At 51.2% G+C, this 16,910-nt stretch overlaps 8 protein-coding genes across 8 annotated transcripts; 3 read left to right on the forward strand and 5 right to left on the reverse strand.

The window, feature by feature from the left end:
- Positions 1-457: 457 nt before the first annotated feature.
- PSV08DRAFT_402955 (uncharacterized protein) lies at positions 458-1,876 on the forward strand (the record flags this gene model as incomplete). Its single annotated transcript, XM_014228507.2, has 2 exons — positions 458-629; positions 681-1,876. The coding sequence occupies exons 1-2, from the start codon at positions 560-562 to the stop codon at positions 1,874-1,876; spliced, it is 1,266 nt and encodes a 421-aa protein (XP_014083982.2). The 5' UTR covers positions 458-559.
- A 336-nt stretch (positions 1,877-2,212) lies between these two features.
- On the forward strand, positions 2,213-2,386 carry PSV08DRAFT_363408 (uncharacterized protein; the record flags this gene model as incomplete). The annotated part of the gene is made up of 1 exon (XM_014228508.1): positions 2,213-2,386. One exon carries the CDS (start codon positions 2,213-2,215, stop codon positions 2,384-2,386), a length of 174 nt encoding a protein of 57 aa, XP_014083983.1.
- A 189-nt stretch (positions 2,387-2,575) lies between these two features.
- PSV08DRAFT_402956 (tRNA synthetases class II-domain-containing protein) lies at positions 2,576-4,905 on the reverse strand (the record flags this gene model as incomplete). Its single annotated transcript, XM_014228509.2, has 4 exons — positions 2,576-3,602; positions 3,651-3,833; positions 3,884-4,626; positions 4,674-4,905. 4 exons carry the CDS (start codon positions 4,903-4,905, stop codon positions 2,670-2,672), a joined length of 2,091 nt encoding a protein of 696 aa, XP_014083984.1. The 3' UTR covers positions 2,576-2,669.
- Positions 4,906-5,097: 192 nt separating this feature from the next.
- PSV08DRAFT_309807 (uncharacterized protein) lies at positions 5,098-5,492 on the reverse strand. Its single transcript, XM_066092646.1, has 2 exons — positions 5,170-5,492; positions 5,098-5,117 (listed from the first exon to the last, which is right to left on the reverse strand). The coding sequence occupies exon 1, from the start codon at positions 5,425-5,427 to the stop codon at positions 5,209-5,211; it is 219 nt and encodes a 72-aa protein (XP_065948936.1). The 5' UTR covers positions 5,428-5,492; the 3' UTR covers positions 5,098-5,117; positions 5,170-5,208.
- Positions 5,493-6,026: 534 nt separating this feature from the next.
- PSV08DRAFT_352949 (uncharacterized protein) lies at positions 6,027-7,427 on the reverse strand (the record flags this gene model as incomplete). Its single annotated transcript, XM_066092853.1, has 1 exon — positions 6,027-7,427. One exon carries the CDS (start codon positions 7,425-7,427, stop codon positions 6,027-6,029), a length of 1,401 nt encoding a protein of 466 aa, XP_065948937.1.
- A 625-nt stretch (positions 7,428-8,052) lies between these two features.
- On the reverse strand, positions 8,053-12,146 carry PSV08DRAFT_205011 (uncharacterized protein). Its single transcript, XM_014228511.2, has 5 exons — positions 11,981-12,146; positions 11,633-11,930; positions 9,164-11,583; positions 8,885-9,114; positions 8,053-8,835 (listed from the first exon to the last, which is right to left on the reverse strand). Exons 1-5 carry the CDS (start codon positions 12,105-12,107, stop codon positions 8,359-8,361), a joined length of 3,552 nt encoding a protein of 1,183 aa, XP_014083986.1. The 5' UTR covers positions 12,108-12,146; the 3' UTR covers positions 8,053-8,358.
- Positions 12,147-12,694: 548 nt separating this feature from the next.
- On the forward strand, positions 12,695-14,420 carry PSV08DRAFT_309834 (UbiA prenyltransferase family-domain-containing protein). The gene has a single exon (XM_014228512.1). The coding sequence runs from the start codon at positions 12,716-12,718 to the stop codon at positions 14,225-14,227; it is 1,512 nt and encodes a 503-aa protein (XP_014083987.2). The 5' UTR covers positions 12,695-12,715; the 3' UTR covers positions 14,228-14,420.
- PSV08DRAFT_48340 (Alpha/Beta hydrolase protein) lies at positions 14,413-16,456 on the reverse strand. Its single transcript, XM_014228513.2, has 2 exons — positions 15,963-16,456; positions 14,413-15,545 (listed from the first exon to the last, which is right to left on the reverse strand). Exons 1-2 carry the CDS (start codon positions 16,423-16,425, stop codon positions 14,545-14,547), a joined length of 1,464 nt encoding a protein of 487 aa, XP_014083988.1. The 5' UTR covers positions 16,426-16,456; the 3' UTR covers positions 14,413-14,544.
- Positions 16,457-16,910: the final 454 nt, after the last annotated feature.

The following is a 16,910-nucleotide window of genomic DNA, read 5'->3' on the forward strand; positions in this document are numbered from 1 at the left end:
GGCCCTGGCAGCAACAACAAAGTCCCTTGAGCCTTTCTAGAAGGGCCTATGCATGCTTTGATTCTTGTGTGAGTGGCAATACACGATGGTATCTCTCGAGATGAAATTGCCCCCTGGTAAATTGGGTTTTCAGGCGTCCAGCTCAAATCTTCCGTGTTATGCAAGTTCTCAACTGTCCCCTCGAGTATTTGGTTGGATTTCTTCAGACATGTAGATTACATGTTGTATATCGCACCAAAGTGCAGGTTGGGGAATTTAGAGTGCAAGATGGTGTTAGAATGTGCAGTTCGCGGTGTGGAAATGGATGGTGATGGGCATGCGCGCCGGCGTGCCAATCTCCCATTGCCCTTGGCATGTGATCGCGCGCCATTCCTCGCTCTCAGGCTAGCTAGGATGAGGCATTGTCTGCGGCAAGATTGACAAACTTCAACGTTTTCAGACCATGGCCGAGGGAAAGGGGTTGGGGCAATTCAGAGCCCGAGAGGCCTCGTCCTTTGCTTCTCAATACTTGGCCAACACCCACCGCAAGCTGTCGTGTACAGATACGTAGCGCGCCACCATGTTGATGTTTCTGCCGTATGAACTCCTGACTCTTGTAGTCCTCGCCCGTGCTGTCCCAGCTTTCCCACGTATGTCACCGCTCGCCACCGAATACGATGGTCAAGACTTACTTTTGCCAGAAATCGATCCTCCCGTCAATGCTACGGCCACCATATCCATTGGCCAAACCAGCGAGGGCGCTTTGGAAACGCCATCAGATGATCTTAACATCATACCAGACGAGTGTTTGGAAAATCCAAGGCTTTGTGGCGGACGGGAAAGACCAGAGCTTCCAACGGCCACAGGCTTTGAGGACACTGATGTTGTCAGGACCATCGTTGGCCCAACCACTCCGACCAATGTAGTTCGCACTTCGAGCGTCCCACAGGTTATCAATGTTGAGACAAATACTGTAAATCGTGCTGGGGCGACTACCGCGGCTCGCGTCGAGCCTATTGCTACACCCAGCTCGGCAGCGGGTGGCCTTGAATTAGAGGAGAACCAGGCGGGAGCCAACGTAGTGACGCAAGACACATCTGGTCCGTCCACTACTACACCAAAAGAACATGCGGGTAGTCCCGCAGGTGATATCCCGTCTAGGGTTGTCCTGTCAGACGCACAACAGGCACAACCGGCACAACAGACACAACAGACACAACAGAACAGTCTGCTGTCAGACATAGTCTCACGGCTCGGCCAAACCCAATCTATTGCGCAACCAACTGCAACTGATGCGCGACCAACTGCAACTGATGCGCAACCTCCACGGCCTGATGCACAACCTACAGGGCTTGACGCGCAGCCAGCGCCATCCTTGTCGCGTGGAACAGGCGATTCGGGTGAAGGCTCCACCGTCAATTCTACTGGCGATTCTGCCGTTGATACCGTGCCGCAAACAGACGGAGACGGAAATAGCATCACGCCAGGACCAGGCATGCCAAGTGCTACAGGCTCTACTACACCAGGAGCCGTTCCCAACTCTATCACACTCGGCTCAGCAATAATAACGCTAACGCCTGGTGTCTCCACCACCATCGGACCCAGTTCCGATCAGACATTGGTTGCCATTACCACAAATCCTGCTGGAAGTACCCTCGTCACCATCAGTTCAAGCGGGGTCGCTGTCACCGCTACAGTAAGCGCCGTGCCAACTACCGTTACTCTGCCGAAGACGGGCTTCGAAGCAAGCATCACCGATGTTGCGCGTCCGGGAGTGGTTACTAGTAGATTGAGCACTACTTCCAGTACAGCAATGGCCGTTGGCAACAAGAGGAACGAAGTAGGTTGGTGGACAAGTGCCATGCTGGGAGTCGTTGGACTCGCACTCGGATTCTGAGAACTGAATACTGTTATCACCAGTTTCTTTTTTTCCAATGATTAATGGATCGAGGTATTCAAGTACAAAGCAGTATGAACAGGAGACGCGTCGACACGCGTGATCACATGCCGCTCTCCCCCGCGCCCCCGCTCCTTTATAATTCCCCGCGTCGACCCGTCTTACTGGGCATAAAAACGTAGTCGTCCTTCCAAAGCCTCTTTCTCGCTGCTCCACACTACTCGCCGTTCTTAAATTGAAGGAAGGATCTCATTTACACCCCCAGTTTCCAACCATTTAAAGTACTACCTCAACCAACTTTTTCCCGCTCCAAGATACGTACGACAGACCAACAACATGTCTTCTGAACCCGACAAATCAAAAATCACAACTACCTACAAGGCGGCGAAGGCTCAGGGATTTCGTGGCTTCAAGGACTTCTTGGAGTCGTATGGGTTGCGGGTTTGGGAACCGGACGATGTAGAAGAGGGAAAGGCGATTCTGAGGGCCATGGGATATAACATCTCGTGAGAGATTGGTGGGTTCGAAATACAGAAAGAGCTAGGTAATATGTTGGATTGCTAGAAGCGATGCAAGAGATTCGAAAAACGACGAGCACAGGGTGCAGGAAGTAGTAATGAGAAGGAGAAACAGCTTTGGGAGCACTCAGTGTTGTATCCTGACAGGATTGAACGACACGCATACTCTGCTTATTCCATAGTAACGAACAACATAATCTAAATTCTACATGAGGAGATTCTCTATTTGCTACAAATTACTCTACAAAAAAATCCTCCTACCCCTTTCCCCATGACTACTCCTCAATCCTCAACCCATACACCCCCAACTGCTCCTTGGTAACAGCATTCGGACTCTTGACCAGCAAATCCTCTCCGCGCCCACTCTTCGGGAACGCAATGACATCCCTCACGCTCTCCCTACCACACATCATCGCCATCAGGCGGTCCCAGCCCAGCGCAATGCCAGCATGCGGCGGACACCCGCTCCGCAGCACATCGAGCAAGTGCCTGAAATCCTCGATGCGCTCGGGCGCCATCTGGAGGATGTCGCGGAATATGAATTCTTGCATGGGAGCAGAGTGGATACGGCGGCTGCCACCGCCGAGTTCGACGCCGTTGACGACGATGTCGTAGTGGGCTGCTGTGGCGGCAGACGGAGAAGTAAGGAGGAGATCGACGTCTTCTAGTGTTTTGGGGGCGGTGAAGGGGTGGTGGGTAGATGAGAAGCCGGATGTACCGCCTTGGCCTGGTTCGGAGTCGCTGGAGGGAGTGAATAAGGGGAAATCTATTATCCAGAGGAAGCGGAAGTCATCTTTGGCGGGCGCGTCGATGAGTCCCTGGGATATGGCTGCTTTGTGCAGGGCTAGTCGCAGGTTTCCGAGCGAGGTTGAGCCGCCGGAGAAGGGGGCGTCGGGGCGGGCTTGCAGGATGAGGAGGTCGCCATGATCGGGGATGAGGGCTTGGGGTCCTTCCATTGAGAATTCATGGCCTAGAGGACCGAGACCGTTCATTGGTTTGGATTGGTCGCCGATGAAGACGCCGGGTTGGCCATGGGGGTTGTCGAGGTAGGGTTTGCCGTCTGGGCTGTCAAGGAAGTTGGCGATAAATTGGCGGGTTATTTTTGGGTCTTCAGATATAGAGATCTTGATAGCGTCGACGGTTGGGTTTTCAAGTGGAGTGATTTTGCTGATTAGATCAGGTGTCAAGTGCCGCATGATGTTGTGTATCTGTACATGTCAAATTTAGATCGATAGATATATCAACATGGGTCTTACCTTGGACTCGTAACGTAAGTCTGGTTTATCAGATCCATACAATGACATTGCATCGTGATACGTCATGCGTGGGAATGTCTCGGGAGTCTTCAGGTTAAGCACGCGCTGCCAGAGTTTCCTTAGCAGCCTCTCTGTCTCTCTCATGACATCTTCTTCGTCTGCAAAAGACATTTCCATATCAAGCTACAAACGGTCGTTAGACGAAATAGATGTAAACGTTTATGGCGACCTACCTGAGTGAACTCTGGCTGTCTATCTGCCCTCAGATCTTCATCGCGGAAGCATCGGGCAAATTGGAAGTATTTAGTAAATCCAGAAGCCATGAGAATCTGTTTGTACTGCTGAGGACTCTGCGGCAATGCATACGCGAGCCCCTTTTGACGAGTTGGAACAAGAAATTCTCGCGCACCCTCGGGTGTCGACTTGAAAAGAATGGGCGTTTCAATCTCTTTCCAATCGACTTCAGTCAGACTCAGCCTTGCTCTAGCCATGGCTTTTGATCTCAGAAGGATGTTAGAACGCAGCTCCGAATCTGTGCGAAGTTGCAAATGCCGCTGGTCAGGTCCAAAAACAGTATCGTTCTTGATAATTATGTCATTGGGGATCTCATTGAGTGGCTCGACGTGTGTGACAGCGATTTCTCGAGTAGTGACCAACTTCATACCGAGGAAATGATCGTCCTTGGCTGGTCGGCGCTCAGCGAGCGTACCTCTTACAATGACTGGAGTCCACTCTTTCAATGAGCGGAGGCGAGCATGTGCTTCGGCTTGTTCTCCTTCCGGGTTGTTCGAGCTGGAGACTAACTGGATACAAGACGTCTGGTTCTTGTTGCGAAGCATAGTAAACGAGAGCTTGCTGCTGACATCTCGTCGAGTACTAACATACCCAAAAATCTCAATTTCTTGGCCAAGCTCATGGTCGGCTAATTGCCCATCGTTCCATGCATTGTCAAGTTTTTCCCATGATGAGGACCGGACTACATTTCAATAAGTGCTGGAAATGGACTTGGTGGGGCGAACATACTGGTCGCCTTGAAGTCGTTGAGCGTTTTTCTGAGTCTCTCGTCGGATGAAAAATTCTCTTGAGTCGACTGCAACGTCTGAAGGCATCGGATTGAGATTGGCAAACCTGATGTTACTCGATTCGTCGTGATCTCGTGATGGCGTGGTCTGAAGAAACGGGATATTTCCACATAGGAATTGCGCAAGCATGCACCCCGATTTGCTACATGCTTCGATGCATGTAGGAGACTCATGCTTATAGATGCCGGCCAATTGGACCCTGAAATTGTTTAGATGCGAAGATACTGGCTCAATGCCTTTGCTGCCAAATCTCGATATGCTGCCAAGGCCGATATTCGACTAAGCTTCATTTGGACTAACTACGCATGGACCATCGTTCGGAGCTTCAAAATCTTTCTGTAGCCCTCACCCGACTTCCTCTCGCTATCCCTCCAGTTTATAACATGTAAGCGCCTCTTTTAAGACGATTCGAGAACCCAACTAACAACGCATTCTAGATGATGAAAGCCTAGCGTGTATTAGCTGAGCAGCTCTCCTTATCCGCCTTCGAACTCTCTCCTTCGGGTGCTTAAGTGGTTCGCTGGTAGATTTGGATGTGGCCGCATGACTTCAGCGTTCGGCACACCCACCTTGTTACATAACGGACGCTTTGACGGCATCTCTGATTCAATAAACTGGTCGGTGTTACTTCTACCGCGATTGCGCGCGCGACAAAAATGTTTGCGATTACGGATACGAAAACAAAGACGGATCATTCTCACTGCGAAGGACTGCTGTGTACATAACGTTTGATAGGACAATGAAAGAATTTTATTTTTCTGCATGGACCACCTGTGCTGGGTGATGTTGGAGGAACGAGAAAGAGGCTATAGCCCTAACATCTTCGCCAAAATTACTGCGAGAGGTATTGGAGTTGTCAATCTCTTACCTACTCTCCGAGACGGCGATATATGAACGCAGTGTCAATTACCCCTTCACTATTTCTTCATGGAAAAAGGGGCGTAACACATTTGCAACATATTATCATGACGGCAAGTCCGTTAGCATTGGGAGCTTGAATGTTTCACTTGAGTCCAAACTAAGACATGCCTCAAAGCAGGGAGGTTAGGTGACTTTAGGAAGTCTTTGCAAAGTATCCGAAGACTTATCATTGATTAGACTCCATGTATGATGGGGCTGAATAACCATTATTAAACAAGCACGTGCCATTCAATGAATTCGTTCTTTTAGAACTCACTTCCATTATCAAGTGCCGCCATTCCCATTTACTCTTTGTCTTGCAATGACTTGATACAATAAGGTAGCAGGCTCCACGCAACTGTCCTGGTCCAGGGCAACAAATGCTGGACCATGCTCATGCTGGACCATGCACCTGAACCTCTACCTTGCTCGCCCTCCCTCTGGCTACAAGATTATCAAGCAAATGAGAACCTGCTTCTGACAGGTCTTCATCATCAAGACTCTTTGTAAGGTATACATCAAACGACTCCAGTGACGAAAACGTCTGCACTGTGTCGATGATAAACTGCGTAACATACGGTGGCCACAGGCCGTTCTCCCCATACAAGCAGTAAGCATTGATATTTTGCACTGGCACCTGCGTAAACTCCAGATGCCACAGCGATGCCGGAAGAATCCGATGCGGATGAATTGGATCATGGTTCCCCGACCCACCCCTAAGCACAAGATACTCGATATCAATCCGCAGCGTATGCAACTTCGTCAGTCCCACAAGCCCCTCGATATCGAAGGAGTGGTCAATCACTGAATGCTCAGTCGTTCGCATCTCCAGTACCTCTAGTGACGGCGTGTGCAGCGCCAACGTCCTACCCAACATAATCCCATCAAATTGTCGTCCAAATGCGGGATCAAACCGCCCCTGTATGCCATCCAGATTCAGATGACGGAGGTTAGCGAGTTGACCGGTTTCCAAACACCGAGTCAGGTCTGCAGGCGAAACAGTTGCATTCCGCAAATCCAGATGCTGAAGCGGTAACACTGTCTCATCCCACAGGTCAATAGCGTAAATTTCCCAGCCCGAGAGCCGCAAACGCTTTGCACAGCTTGGGATCCATACTCGAAATATTCGTTCAAATCCCTTAATACGGACTCCTTCGTTTGCGATGCACAGGTCCGATAATTTCTTGAAGGGCTTCTGCTCCTGCTGTGTGTCGTCGACGGGATAGCGAGACCATGCGACACTGAAGATCGCGCGGGATCTTCGTAATACTTCCCCCGCGGTAGCGGTTAAGTTGATGGTTTCGATGTTGGTGGCTAGGATGAGGAAGACAGCGAGGAAGGGGTCGAGGAGAGAGGGGCGATCGTCCAAGAACGTGCAGTTGAAGATGGGGGAGAACCAGTCTTGGACGAATTGGGGGCTCAGGCTGAAGGTTTCCAGCTTTTCGGACAGCGTGAGGAGGGCGGGATGGTTGGCTTCGTGGAGGCGGTTCCATGCCTCCATATCCTCTTCTGAAGGAGTGCAGTCGGTGCCGTTGAATGAACTCTCTCTCTCGGGTACCATTGTGAGGCTGCGGACGTGCTTTGCAAGCTGTGGTCGCGATAGGACTATCGTAAGGAGTTTCTTCATTTGGTTGGTTGTCATCTGGGGGAAACAGAGGTCCCGATATAGGATTGGCTCGGTGATGCGGCGGAAGTATTTAGATACCATTGACATGGCGGAGAGAGATGAGCGGTCATCGTGTAGGTATTCCAAGATCTTGGTGTCTAACTCGGTTGACAGCTTCGAAAAAGACATGTTTGTGGGTTACAAGAGAAAGTTTCGATCGAACGTGAGGTTGAGTGGGATGTATTGGTTTACCTTGGGAGGGCAAGGGTGTAAATACAGGGCGGGAGGAAAATTTACCCAGTGGAAGGCGAAAACGGCTTGTGACTGGTGATCATACTGAGGTGAAGTGAGTTTGCTGTCTCATTAGCGCTTTCACCGAGGTGAATTCAGGTAAAGTGACATGTGGGCCCTTGGAAATCCCTCACTCGTTTGTTTGATGAAACATTCTGCCTATGAAAATAGCTGCTGGTGACAATAGCTCAGGTGGCCATTGTATTGGATCACTGCCCTGTATAGAACGGGAGTAGCGTAGGTATCTATATAGTGAGCCTACAAACTAGGCTCACCTCAGACTAGTCCAAAACAAAAGAAGTGGATGGGAAAGAGCTCGGTAACCCACTTTTACCTGCGCGACACGTTTATTTTGCCTTTTACCAAACAGAGAGACATGTTATATCACTAGTGATATATCGAATGAATACCATGAAATACATGTCAAAAAACTAAACAAAGTTCTCAAACTGAACACTACAGAGGATGATAGCGCCCGGTAGTGGCAGTCCAGGCGATGTTTGTACTGAACTACTGCTTACTGCAAGAGAGAGTAGCTTAGATGATATACTGTGTGTCCACAGGCTACTTTCACGACAGAGTGACGTGGTAATAGAAAAAATGCAACCAAAGACGCGTGGTAAATGGTATTTGGACGTGCGACAAATGCAAACTATCTTCATGTAGATATAGGGTCCACAAAGAAGATTACATATCCAGGTTTATTCCCAATTACGTGTAAGCGCCATGGAAACGCTTCTCGATTACCAGATCTTCTCTTACACGCCCTGCCTATCTATTCTCTAGAGTTTATTTGCTTTCATCTTCGTGGGCTCTGCTGGCCAGAACGCTACACAAGTGGCTCAGGCGTCGGATCATCCCAAATACTCACGCTCGGAGACTGTGACTTAGGGGCATCATTGATTTCCTTGACCTGAATCATGTGTTTACGAAAGGGATTGGTTGATTTTGACTCCCAGGAAACAATCGAGGGCGACTTGACCGGGCTGCCGCCTCTGCTGCTTCTACTCCGCGTAGACACACGATCGCCCTCGTCATCACTATGGCCATAGCGAGCGACTGTGGTAGCTCTGGAGCTTTGTTTGCCTTCAGTGTCTGTATCGCTGTCGGCACAAGATGTGTGGTCGCCATCTCTCGAGTAAATGGATGCAGTGGAAGATATTGATGGCGTATATGATCTATCGTGTCGGGTTGACGATGCTTTGTTGGTGCCTTTGTCGTAGTGGCATTGGAGTTCCCGGTATATTCGTCGATAATCGTTTTCTCTCATCATGAAAGATCTCTCTACAAGACTTTCAATATCGTTCTAAATCATGTTAGACTCACATTCGTCGACAGTACCCGTGTTTACTCACATAAGTAAGCCTCCCATCCAACACGTAGACTCCCTCGTAGACTCCCTCGTCCTTGGCTTCATACGCGAAGCCCGACTCAATCAATGCGTATTTCTTCACCAGGGACTTTGGTATGACAACGGTCTCCTTGAAGGACGATCTCGTGGACGGAGAAAATTGAGGTTTGTAGTCTGGACTGAAAAAAAAGGCATGCACCGGTTGGTTCCCGAGAAAGTGGGTTTGCCCTTTTTCTGAATCTTATTAGAACAATGAGGTTGAAATGAGATAGAAGACTCCTACCAGAAGTTCTCATATACGCCGGTCTCCATCCAACTTGCCTCATGGTCGACAGAAGCTCGCTTCCCAAGCCCAGCATTGCAGCTTCCCAAAAAATAGTACTTCGCACTAATTGGTCGCCCGAATCACCGTGGTGATAGGGTACTAGTTGATTGCCAGGGTCTTCCTCTGGGTCCTCAAAGGTGGAGTCAATGCCATGTGAAGCAAGCGATGTCTGGAGCTTAGTTATTTGTCGTGATGCTCGATCAGCTTTTGCTGGAAAGATGATCAGCTGCTGGGAAGATTCAGTCGCATTAGATGTATTCTCAGTCCCTATTGATGCATGAGAAGACTGCAAAGATGGAGTCGAGCTGCGAAAGCTGTTGCGACGTGAGTGCCGTGGATGTTGTGGCTGAGTGTTTGGAGGTTTGAGGCTTGTCCCAAACTGAGCAAATCCATACTGGAGGTTTCTTAGATTTGACAAAGATGAGAGAAAAGGATTCCGTCTGTCAGTTGAGTACTCCGTGACATCAACACTGCGATTGCCTTCAGCAATGCGAGTTCGGCGTATCGGTAGTTGGGCGTCCTGCTCTGCCTTCAGCTGTTGATCTTGAAAACCTCGCAGCAAATCCTCATAACGCTTGATTTCTTTTTGGTGATTGCGTTCCAGTCGTTTTATCTCTTTGGCCGCTCTTGCTTCGGTCTCTTGTTGTGCTTGTCTCTCTGCATCCCTTGCTTTAGCTGCCAATGCTTGCCTCTCAGCCATCTCTTCCATGACGGAATTTCTCGCTTCTTGAGCTTTTTTCTCAGCTTCTTCCTTCCATATAGTTTGTAGTGCCACCTCTACACCCCTTTTCTCTTCAACGAGGCTTTCGAGTTGTTTCAATCGCTCGTTGTCTTTGTCATGCATTGCTTGCATCAATTTCATTTGAGTTTCGATGGCTGCATTGGCTCGCTCGCGCTCATTCTGTGCTTCACGCTCTTGCTGTGCAGTCAAGAGTTCCATCAGTTTCAAGAAGCGTGGCTCGTTTGGATCTAATTGGTTGTCTTGGCCTCGTTTTTCCAGCAATTTCTCTATCGCGGTCACGATGGCGTTCTCTTTCGTGGATGTTTTGGCTTCATCTGACTGCTCCTCTCGAGAAACACGAGGACTAGGTGGAGGAGAAGTACGAGTATCTTGGAATGATGGATTCGGATGGAATTGAGTTGGAGTTGGCGGTGGTATTGGAGCAGGTGGAGGAGGAGGAACATAATAAGGAGGTGCGGCAGAGGACCAATGAGCCCAAGAATCGACAGGATGGCTGAAGGGATTTGATGACCCTTGTTGAAATGCTGAAACTGGTTCCTGCCATGATGGCACTCGTTCAAAGTGGTCATTCCATGGAGTGGGTTTCGGATCAAATGGATTGTAGCTGGAAGCGGTTGCGCTGGAGAAGTGATTTGTAGGCCTACCCTTAGTAGAAGTATTTCGATCACTGTTGATGGTATGGACTCTGGATGTAATGCTCTCGTTATCAGGATACAAATGTCTTGTGTATCCCGAGTCCCTTTCGCGGCGTTCGCGCGCGCGTGCGCGCTCAAGAGGCGACATGTCTTCTTCCCACCTCACTCGGTGCTCACGAGATAACCGCTTTGGCCTTGGTTCCCTACTAGTGTCGACAATGCGAATATTGGGCCGATCAGGCTGTACATTGCGACGCAGCAGCGACTCCCCAGACTTGAAGGACCACGGATCATCATCATCATCACCCGGTCGCGACACACTACGGCTGCGGTGATTCCTGGTGTTGCTGTGGAAATTGTATGTTGGCATAGTGATGCCGCTCAAGGAGTCATCATCGATACTTTTGAAATCTTCATCGTCTGATCTCACCGGCTCGTTCTGTAACTCCCACTGATCGAAAGATAAGTCATCTTCCTTTTTCGCTTGTTCAATGTTTTTCAAGAGGTCTTCTCTCCATTCATTGCCATCTTGATTGGCTGCGCTACGAGTGATCTGATCAGATGACAGCGTAGTCCAGGAGGAGAGAAGCCTGTCTACAACCAAGCTAGGTTCGGTTTGCTTATTCCACACAATCAAGGACTTTTTTTCTAAATCTTCTTCTTGCCTATGCGAAGTTGAATCCTCTTCAGAGGAATGGGACTCATCAGCAACAGAGGCTTGGTGAAGTCGACGTGATTTTGCACTTGCTTCAGATGCGTCGGGCGTATCGGGGCTGAAGACTAAATGATACAGCCATGTTGCAGTATCAAAAGAACCCTCTTTCCATATATCTAATTCTGCATTAGTATACTTTTGTCTTCCGGTACCGGAATCCTTGTCGTCCTGTTGCGCGTTCTCTACTACTTTACGGTTGGCCTGAACGGCACTCTCTACCACTTTTCGAAACCGATTGAAATTTGGTGGAAGTCCAACTGAAATACTGGGTCCATTTTCGGTATGACTACATAGGTCAGTGGATATTTAGCATGTGACAAAATGACGAGACATACGGGCGAGTGAATTCTTCTCTTGCAAGGCGTATGATGTTCAGTTCTAAGATAAGGGCGGTTTTGATGCCTTCAACCTTTTTCAGAAGCCCCTTTGCTTTGGGTTTGTTGATGTACCACTGAAGTCCTGCCAGTTTCCGGGGCGTGTCTATCAATTTCTTGATCTCGGCGTCAACTTGCTTGTACCGTGAAATTATGGTATGAGTATTTTTAAAAAGCGCTGGCTTGCACAAGTTCTGATTGGCACGAATGATATCTGCAAGTGTTTGCAGACTCTCAGAAACCAAGGAGAACTCCTCCGCTGTTATTGGTCAGAAGGCTGTCCCGTGTGTAGAGGGTTGGAATACCTACCAATCTCCGCAATCTGCTTGGGGGCGTTCTTGATTGTGTGTGCTACATCGAACAGGGCAAGCGAGAGTTGAGCTGCACTTGCGCCGATGGTGATGGCGGACGCGACGATGCCAATGACTTCGGCCATTTGAATGGGCAAAGATGCGAACGACGGTTCAGCGACCGTGGAGAAAGGGATTGTGTCCTGGAGGCCATAGGTAATGGCTCTGTGGCTTACACAGCCTCCTCATAGTGGTCCTGGGGGCCGAAACCCGAAGTGGTAGGTCTGCTGCAGGCTGACGCGCATTCATTGGTGGACGAAACCCAGAAGGTGGCTCTGCAAGATATATGGTTGTATTCAGCCTAGGTTGGAATTATGCGGCATGAAAGACACAGCCGCAGATACTGCTATCAATCGTCATATTGTGACACGATCTGAAGCTGTAGTTTTGTATGCCAATGGTCGAGCACAAGCTTCCGGATTTGGACATAATAGTGTGATGGCCATGGCATCTGTAACAAGCGAAACACGGCAATTTCTCGTCTGTTGGCCTCTACTAACCAGTAAATCAACAACTGACTGATGAACGTGGCTTGCAGTGAGATGGTCAGTTTGTGTTGTAGTAACTAATGTTAATGGGCGATGGCTGAGTGGCTGGTGCCGCGGGGCCTTGGCATTGCGTCCATGTGCCTCCCAAAAGTTCATCATCGCACTCCAAACTGGCCGTCCGCTGGAGCTCAACCCCCCATGCCGCCATGAGCTTCCGACCAATACTGCCCCGGCCAATTGCAGTGCGGGATACAAACTCAGTATGCCTGCGATGCTGGCGGAGGCTTGCCAAAGCGCCGCCGCAATCGCGGCAGGCATTCTCGTCGATTTCGTCGTATAGAGCCAGCGCTGTAACTACCGGGAAAGACAGCAACACCTTCGCCAAAGGCTATTTCCGAGCAAATCCATTATTAAAGGACTCGTTTTGGACATCGACACATGAATTGCAGAGTTCAATTATTTCAATACGATCGGGAAATGGGCAGCAATCGAACAAGGAACATACCGCAGTCACAGCAGAAGAAGCCCTCCCACATCGACGGCGGAAAAAGGCAAAAGAGCAGGCAATGGAGGACCCGGAGACGGCCTACCCCATCCCCCACGATGCCTCGTCGAAGCTAGCAAACATATCCTCGAGTCTCCCGAACCAATCCCTAAAGCGCCTCTTAACCACCTACCTCTCACTATCGAAACCCCGCCTCTCCTTCCTCGTCGTCCTCACAGCAACCGCCGCATACTCTTTATACCCCGTCCCCGGGCTGCTAGCCCCCGCCGCAACCGCCACGCCCTCTCTCTCAACCCTCACACTCTTCTTCCTCACATCGGGCACAGCGCTCTGCTCGGCCTCCGCAAATGCCTTGAACATGCTCATGGAGCCCGAACACGACGCCAAAATGAGCCGCACGCGCAACCGGCCGCTCGTCCGGAAACTCATCAGCCCACGTGGGGCTATTGCGTTCGCCATTGCCTGCGGCGTCCTCGGCACGGGCGCGCTATATTACGGCGTCAATCCCACGACGGCGTTTCTCGGCGCTGCAAACATCGTCCTCTACGCCGGCGTCTACACACCTATGAAGCGTATGCACGTCCTCAACACATGGGTAGGCGCCGTGGTCGGAGGAATCCCCCCGTTAATGGGCTGGACAGCGGCAGCGAACCAGTACGCTCACGACGGCACGTGGCAGGAATTGCTATTCGGTGAGGGCTCGGCTGGCGGCTGGCTATGCGCCGCGCTCCTGTACGCCTGGCAGTTTCCCCACTTCAACGCCCTGAGCTGGTCTATCCGCGACGAGTACCGCAACGCGGGGTATCGCATGTTGGCCTGGGTTAACCCCGCCATGAACGGGCGCGTTGCGCTCAGATATGCCATTCTCATGTTTCCCATCTGCATAGGCTTGTCGTACAGCGGTGTCACCGACTGGAGCTACGTAGTCACCAGCAGCGCAGTCAATGGCTGGATGGTGCTCAAGGCCTGGCAGTTTTGGAAAGCAGAGGGGAACAAGGGGACGGCGAGGGGTCTGTTCTGGGCGAGTATCTGGCACCTTCCCATTGTCATGGTGTTGGCTATGGCGCAGAAGAAGGGGCTGGGCGAGCGGCTTTATAGGAGTGTGTTTGGGTATGCGGATATTGATGAGGAGGATTTGTATTATGAGGCTGGGGAGCTTGAGGAGGAGGAGCGCAGGCAGTTGGCTATTGTTGAGGGGAGGCCCAGGGCGTAAAGGGTCTTTGGAATCATCCAAGTGCCTAGCCTTTATGCACCGTTTACTTGATTGAAGGTCCCATGTTTTGTCCAATCTTTACTGTATTATACGCATTTGGATGATGCATGTAGGAAGCTAGATATACTGCCAGATGCAGTGAAATGAATGCTCGAGAGGTCGTCTTTTATGACGCCATTCTAACCTCTTGAACGAACATCATGATGCGTTTTACATTTTTATTTGTCATCTTTTATATACTTGTTTAGATTCTTCAGGTGACTGCATTTCAAGGCACCACCAGGACGCACAGTGATACATATACACATGGGCTGTCCTTACTTCGTGCTAGAGCTAGCATGCGACCCGCCATGCTTCCTCCGACTCGAGCTCTTCTTCTCCTTCTTCTCGCTCTTCTCGGCCTTTTCAGGCTTCTCTGCCTTTTCAGGCCTCTCAGACCTCTCAGATCTCTCGGGTCGCTCAGGCTTTTCGTAGCGCTCCGGCTTCTCCTCTTCCCTTACTTCCCTGACTTCGCGGACCTCGGCTTTGCCGTCGATGCGTCGGACGACGCGGACAATGTCGTCTGCGCGCTCGATGGCGACTTCGTGGCCGACGCCGTCGAGGACCTTGACGCGGACGTTTTCTTCGCCCAGTGCGGCGCGCGCGTCCTCGGTTATCTCGTCGGCGACGATGATGGGGTCTGTTTCGCCGAGGACGAGCCAGACTTCTCGTAGGGGGCCGGCGCGGGATTCGATGTTCTCACGGATGACATTCCAGCGGTCGTGCTGGTTGAAGACGGGGGCGTGGCGGATGGTAGAGATGAATGCTGGGATGAAGCCCTTGTGGTTTTTGATCTGCCAGTCTACAACGGATGAGACGGTGCTGTGCGGGTTTCCGGGTAGGAGCATTTGGTTGCTTGAGACGTAGGTTTTGTCGCCCTCACTTCTGGTGGTTGTGGTTGTGGTCTCGGCATTTTCAATGGCTTCGGGATCGGTCTCGACGGTTTTGGCGCCGGTCCAGAGTTTACTTGCAACTAGCCTGCGGACCATCCATTCGGGCATCCATGAGCTATTGTACAGCATCTTGCTTGAGATTGAAGCGTGGGACTTGCGGATCAAACCGCCTGGGGCGACGAGTACAAGGCCCTTGACCAGGTGCGGGAAGTACGATGTGAAGTCAACAGCAATGGCACCACCCAATGAGTAGCCGACTATGGTGAAGTTCGACCAATGCAATGATGATGACTGAAGAGCCAGCATGATTTGGGTCGTGTAGAGGGTGGCATCGTAGTTGGTAGTCTCAGGCGAGGGACCATCTGAATATCCACGGCCAAAGAGGTCTGGTCCATTGGTTAGCTTTGTTGTGGTATGCGATAGGAACGAAACAGTGGCAGAATCCAAGGACATTGAACAAGGTCTCCAAAGACATTCTGCTTCAGGCACCCAACATGTCCATAACCGGTGACTTGAAGCCGTTGTGCAGATCCGATGCAGGATCGGACGTGCGGTGCACGTGCTTCACCGTTTGGTAGGGCTGGCGGGACCCTTGCCTAAACAGGCAAAGCACATGCGCAAAGGACGATCCAGCGTGGGCGCGGGGTATTGTCCATACATTATGCGACCAAAAGAGCTCTGGAAAGAGATGCATGCGCTAGATCGCGCCTACATGAGGTTTCCTTGTGATGTCGGGTTGACTATGTGCAAAGCTGGATGGTCCAAAGACTAGTGATGACGATGACAACAAGAGAAGGACCCACCAAAGAGCATGACACGTCGTCCCCTGCCCACCAATTTGTGCGCAAGATCGGTCAGAGCGATACTTGGGGTCGAGATGCCGTGGATTAGAAGAACTTTTTCACCGTCCCTGGGGCCGAATTCGTAGACGCGGATAGATCCAAAGGGCGAATCCACGTCCCGGGCACCTGGTAAGGCAGCGGGATGGTAGGGCAGTTCGGCAACATCCTCAGGCGAGATGTCGGGCAGCAAAGAGCGGCGGGGAGAGGGGATAGGCAGTCGTTTGGCAGGCTTTGATGAGGAAGTCAATGCCCATAGAAGCGACAGGCCGCCGACCGAGGCGGCGCCGAGGATGGCATAACGCTGAATCTTTGGGAGGCGCTCGAACCGGGACAGCTGGGTTGCCGAGATGTTTGAGATTTTGGCGATTGCGACCTCGGCAGCCTTGGGAGCCGGCTGCTTGTCGTTGGCGAACCTGGAGAACATGGCGGCGGCGGCGAGGCAGGAATTGATGTGCGAGTAGAGAGTCGGGCCCTGAGGCGGCGACGAAATAAGTCGATCGCCAACGCGCGCCAAGTCGGGGCGATGGATGCAAGCAAGACGGGGCACATGCAGTCGGCTGCGCCTATTGCTGCGACCATGTGTGGATGGGAGCGGCCGGCGAGCCCACGACGGCTGTCATTGCTGGGCGTATAGCAGACGAGCCAGAAGCAGCTGGTGCATGCATCTTCCCTAGCCCCAGGCGCACCGAGGCACGACTAAATATACCCAAAAAGCTCCGGCCGGCAACCACGGTCGCTGCATTCAACCAAACGCTGATCTCGAGGCGGCTAGCGGCCAGGCTGTGGAGAGCCAAGCGACGGCAGCGCGTCAGCTCCTCAGCCACCCTGCAAGCACACAGGGAGGGTGTGGTTGTTCTCTTAGACATGCTCCTTTGAGCTTCTTGGGGCGGTGCTAGCCAAGGGCAAATA

This window comes from Bipolaris maydis, assembly GCF_028858645.1.
Source record: "Bipolaris maydis strain C4 unplaced genomic scaffold PSV08scaffold_9, whole genome shotgun sequence".
Classification (NCBI taxonomy): Eukaryota; Fungi; Ascomycota; class Dothideomycetes; order Pleosporales; family Pleosporaceae; genus Bipolaris; species Bipolaris maydis.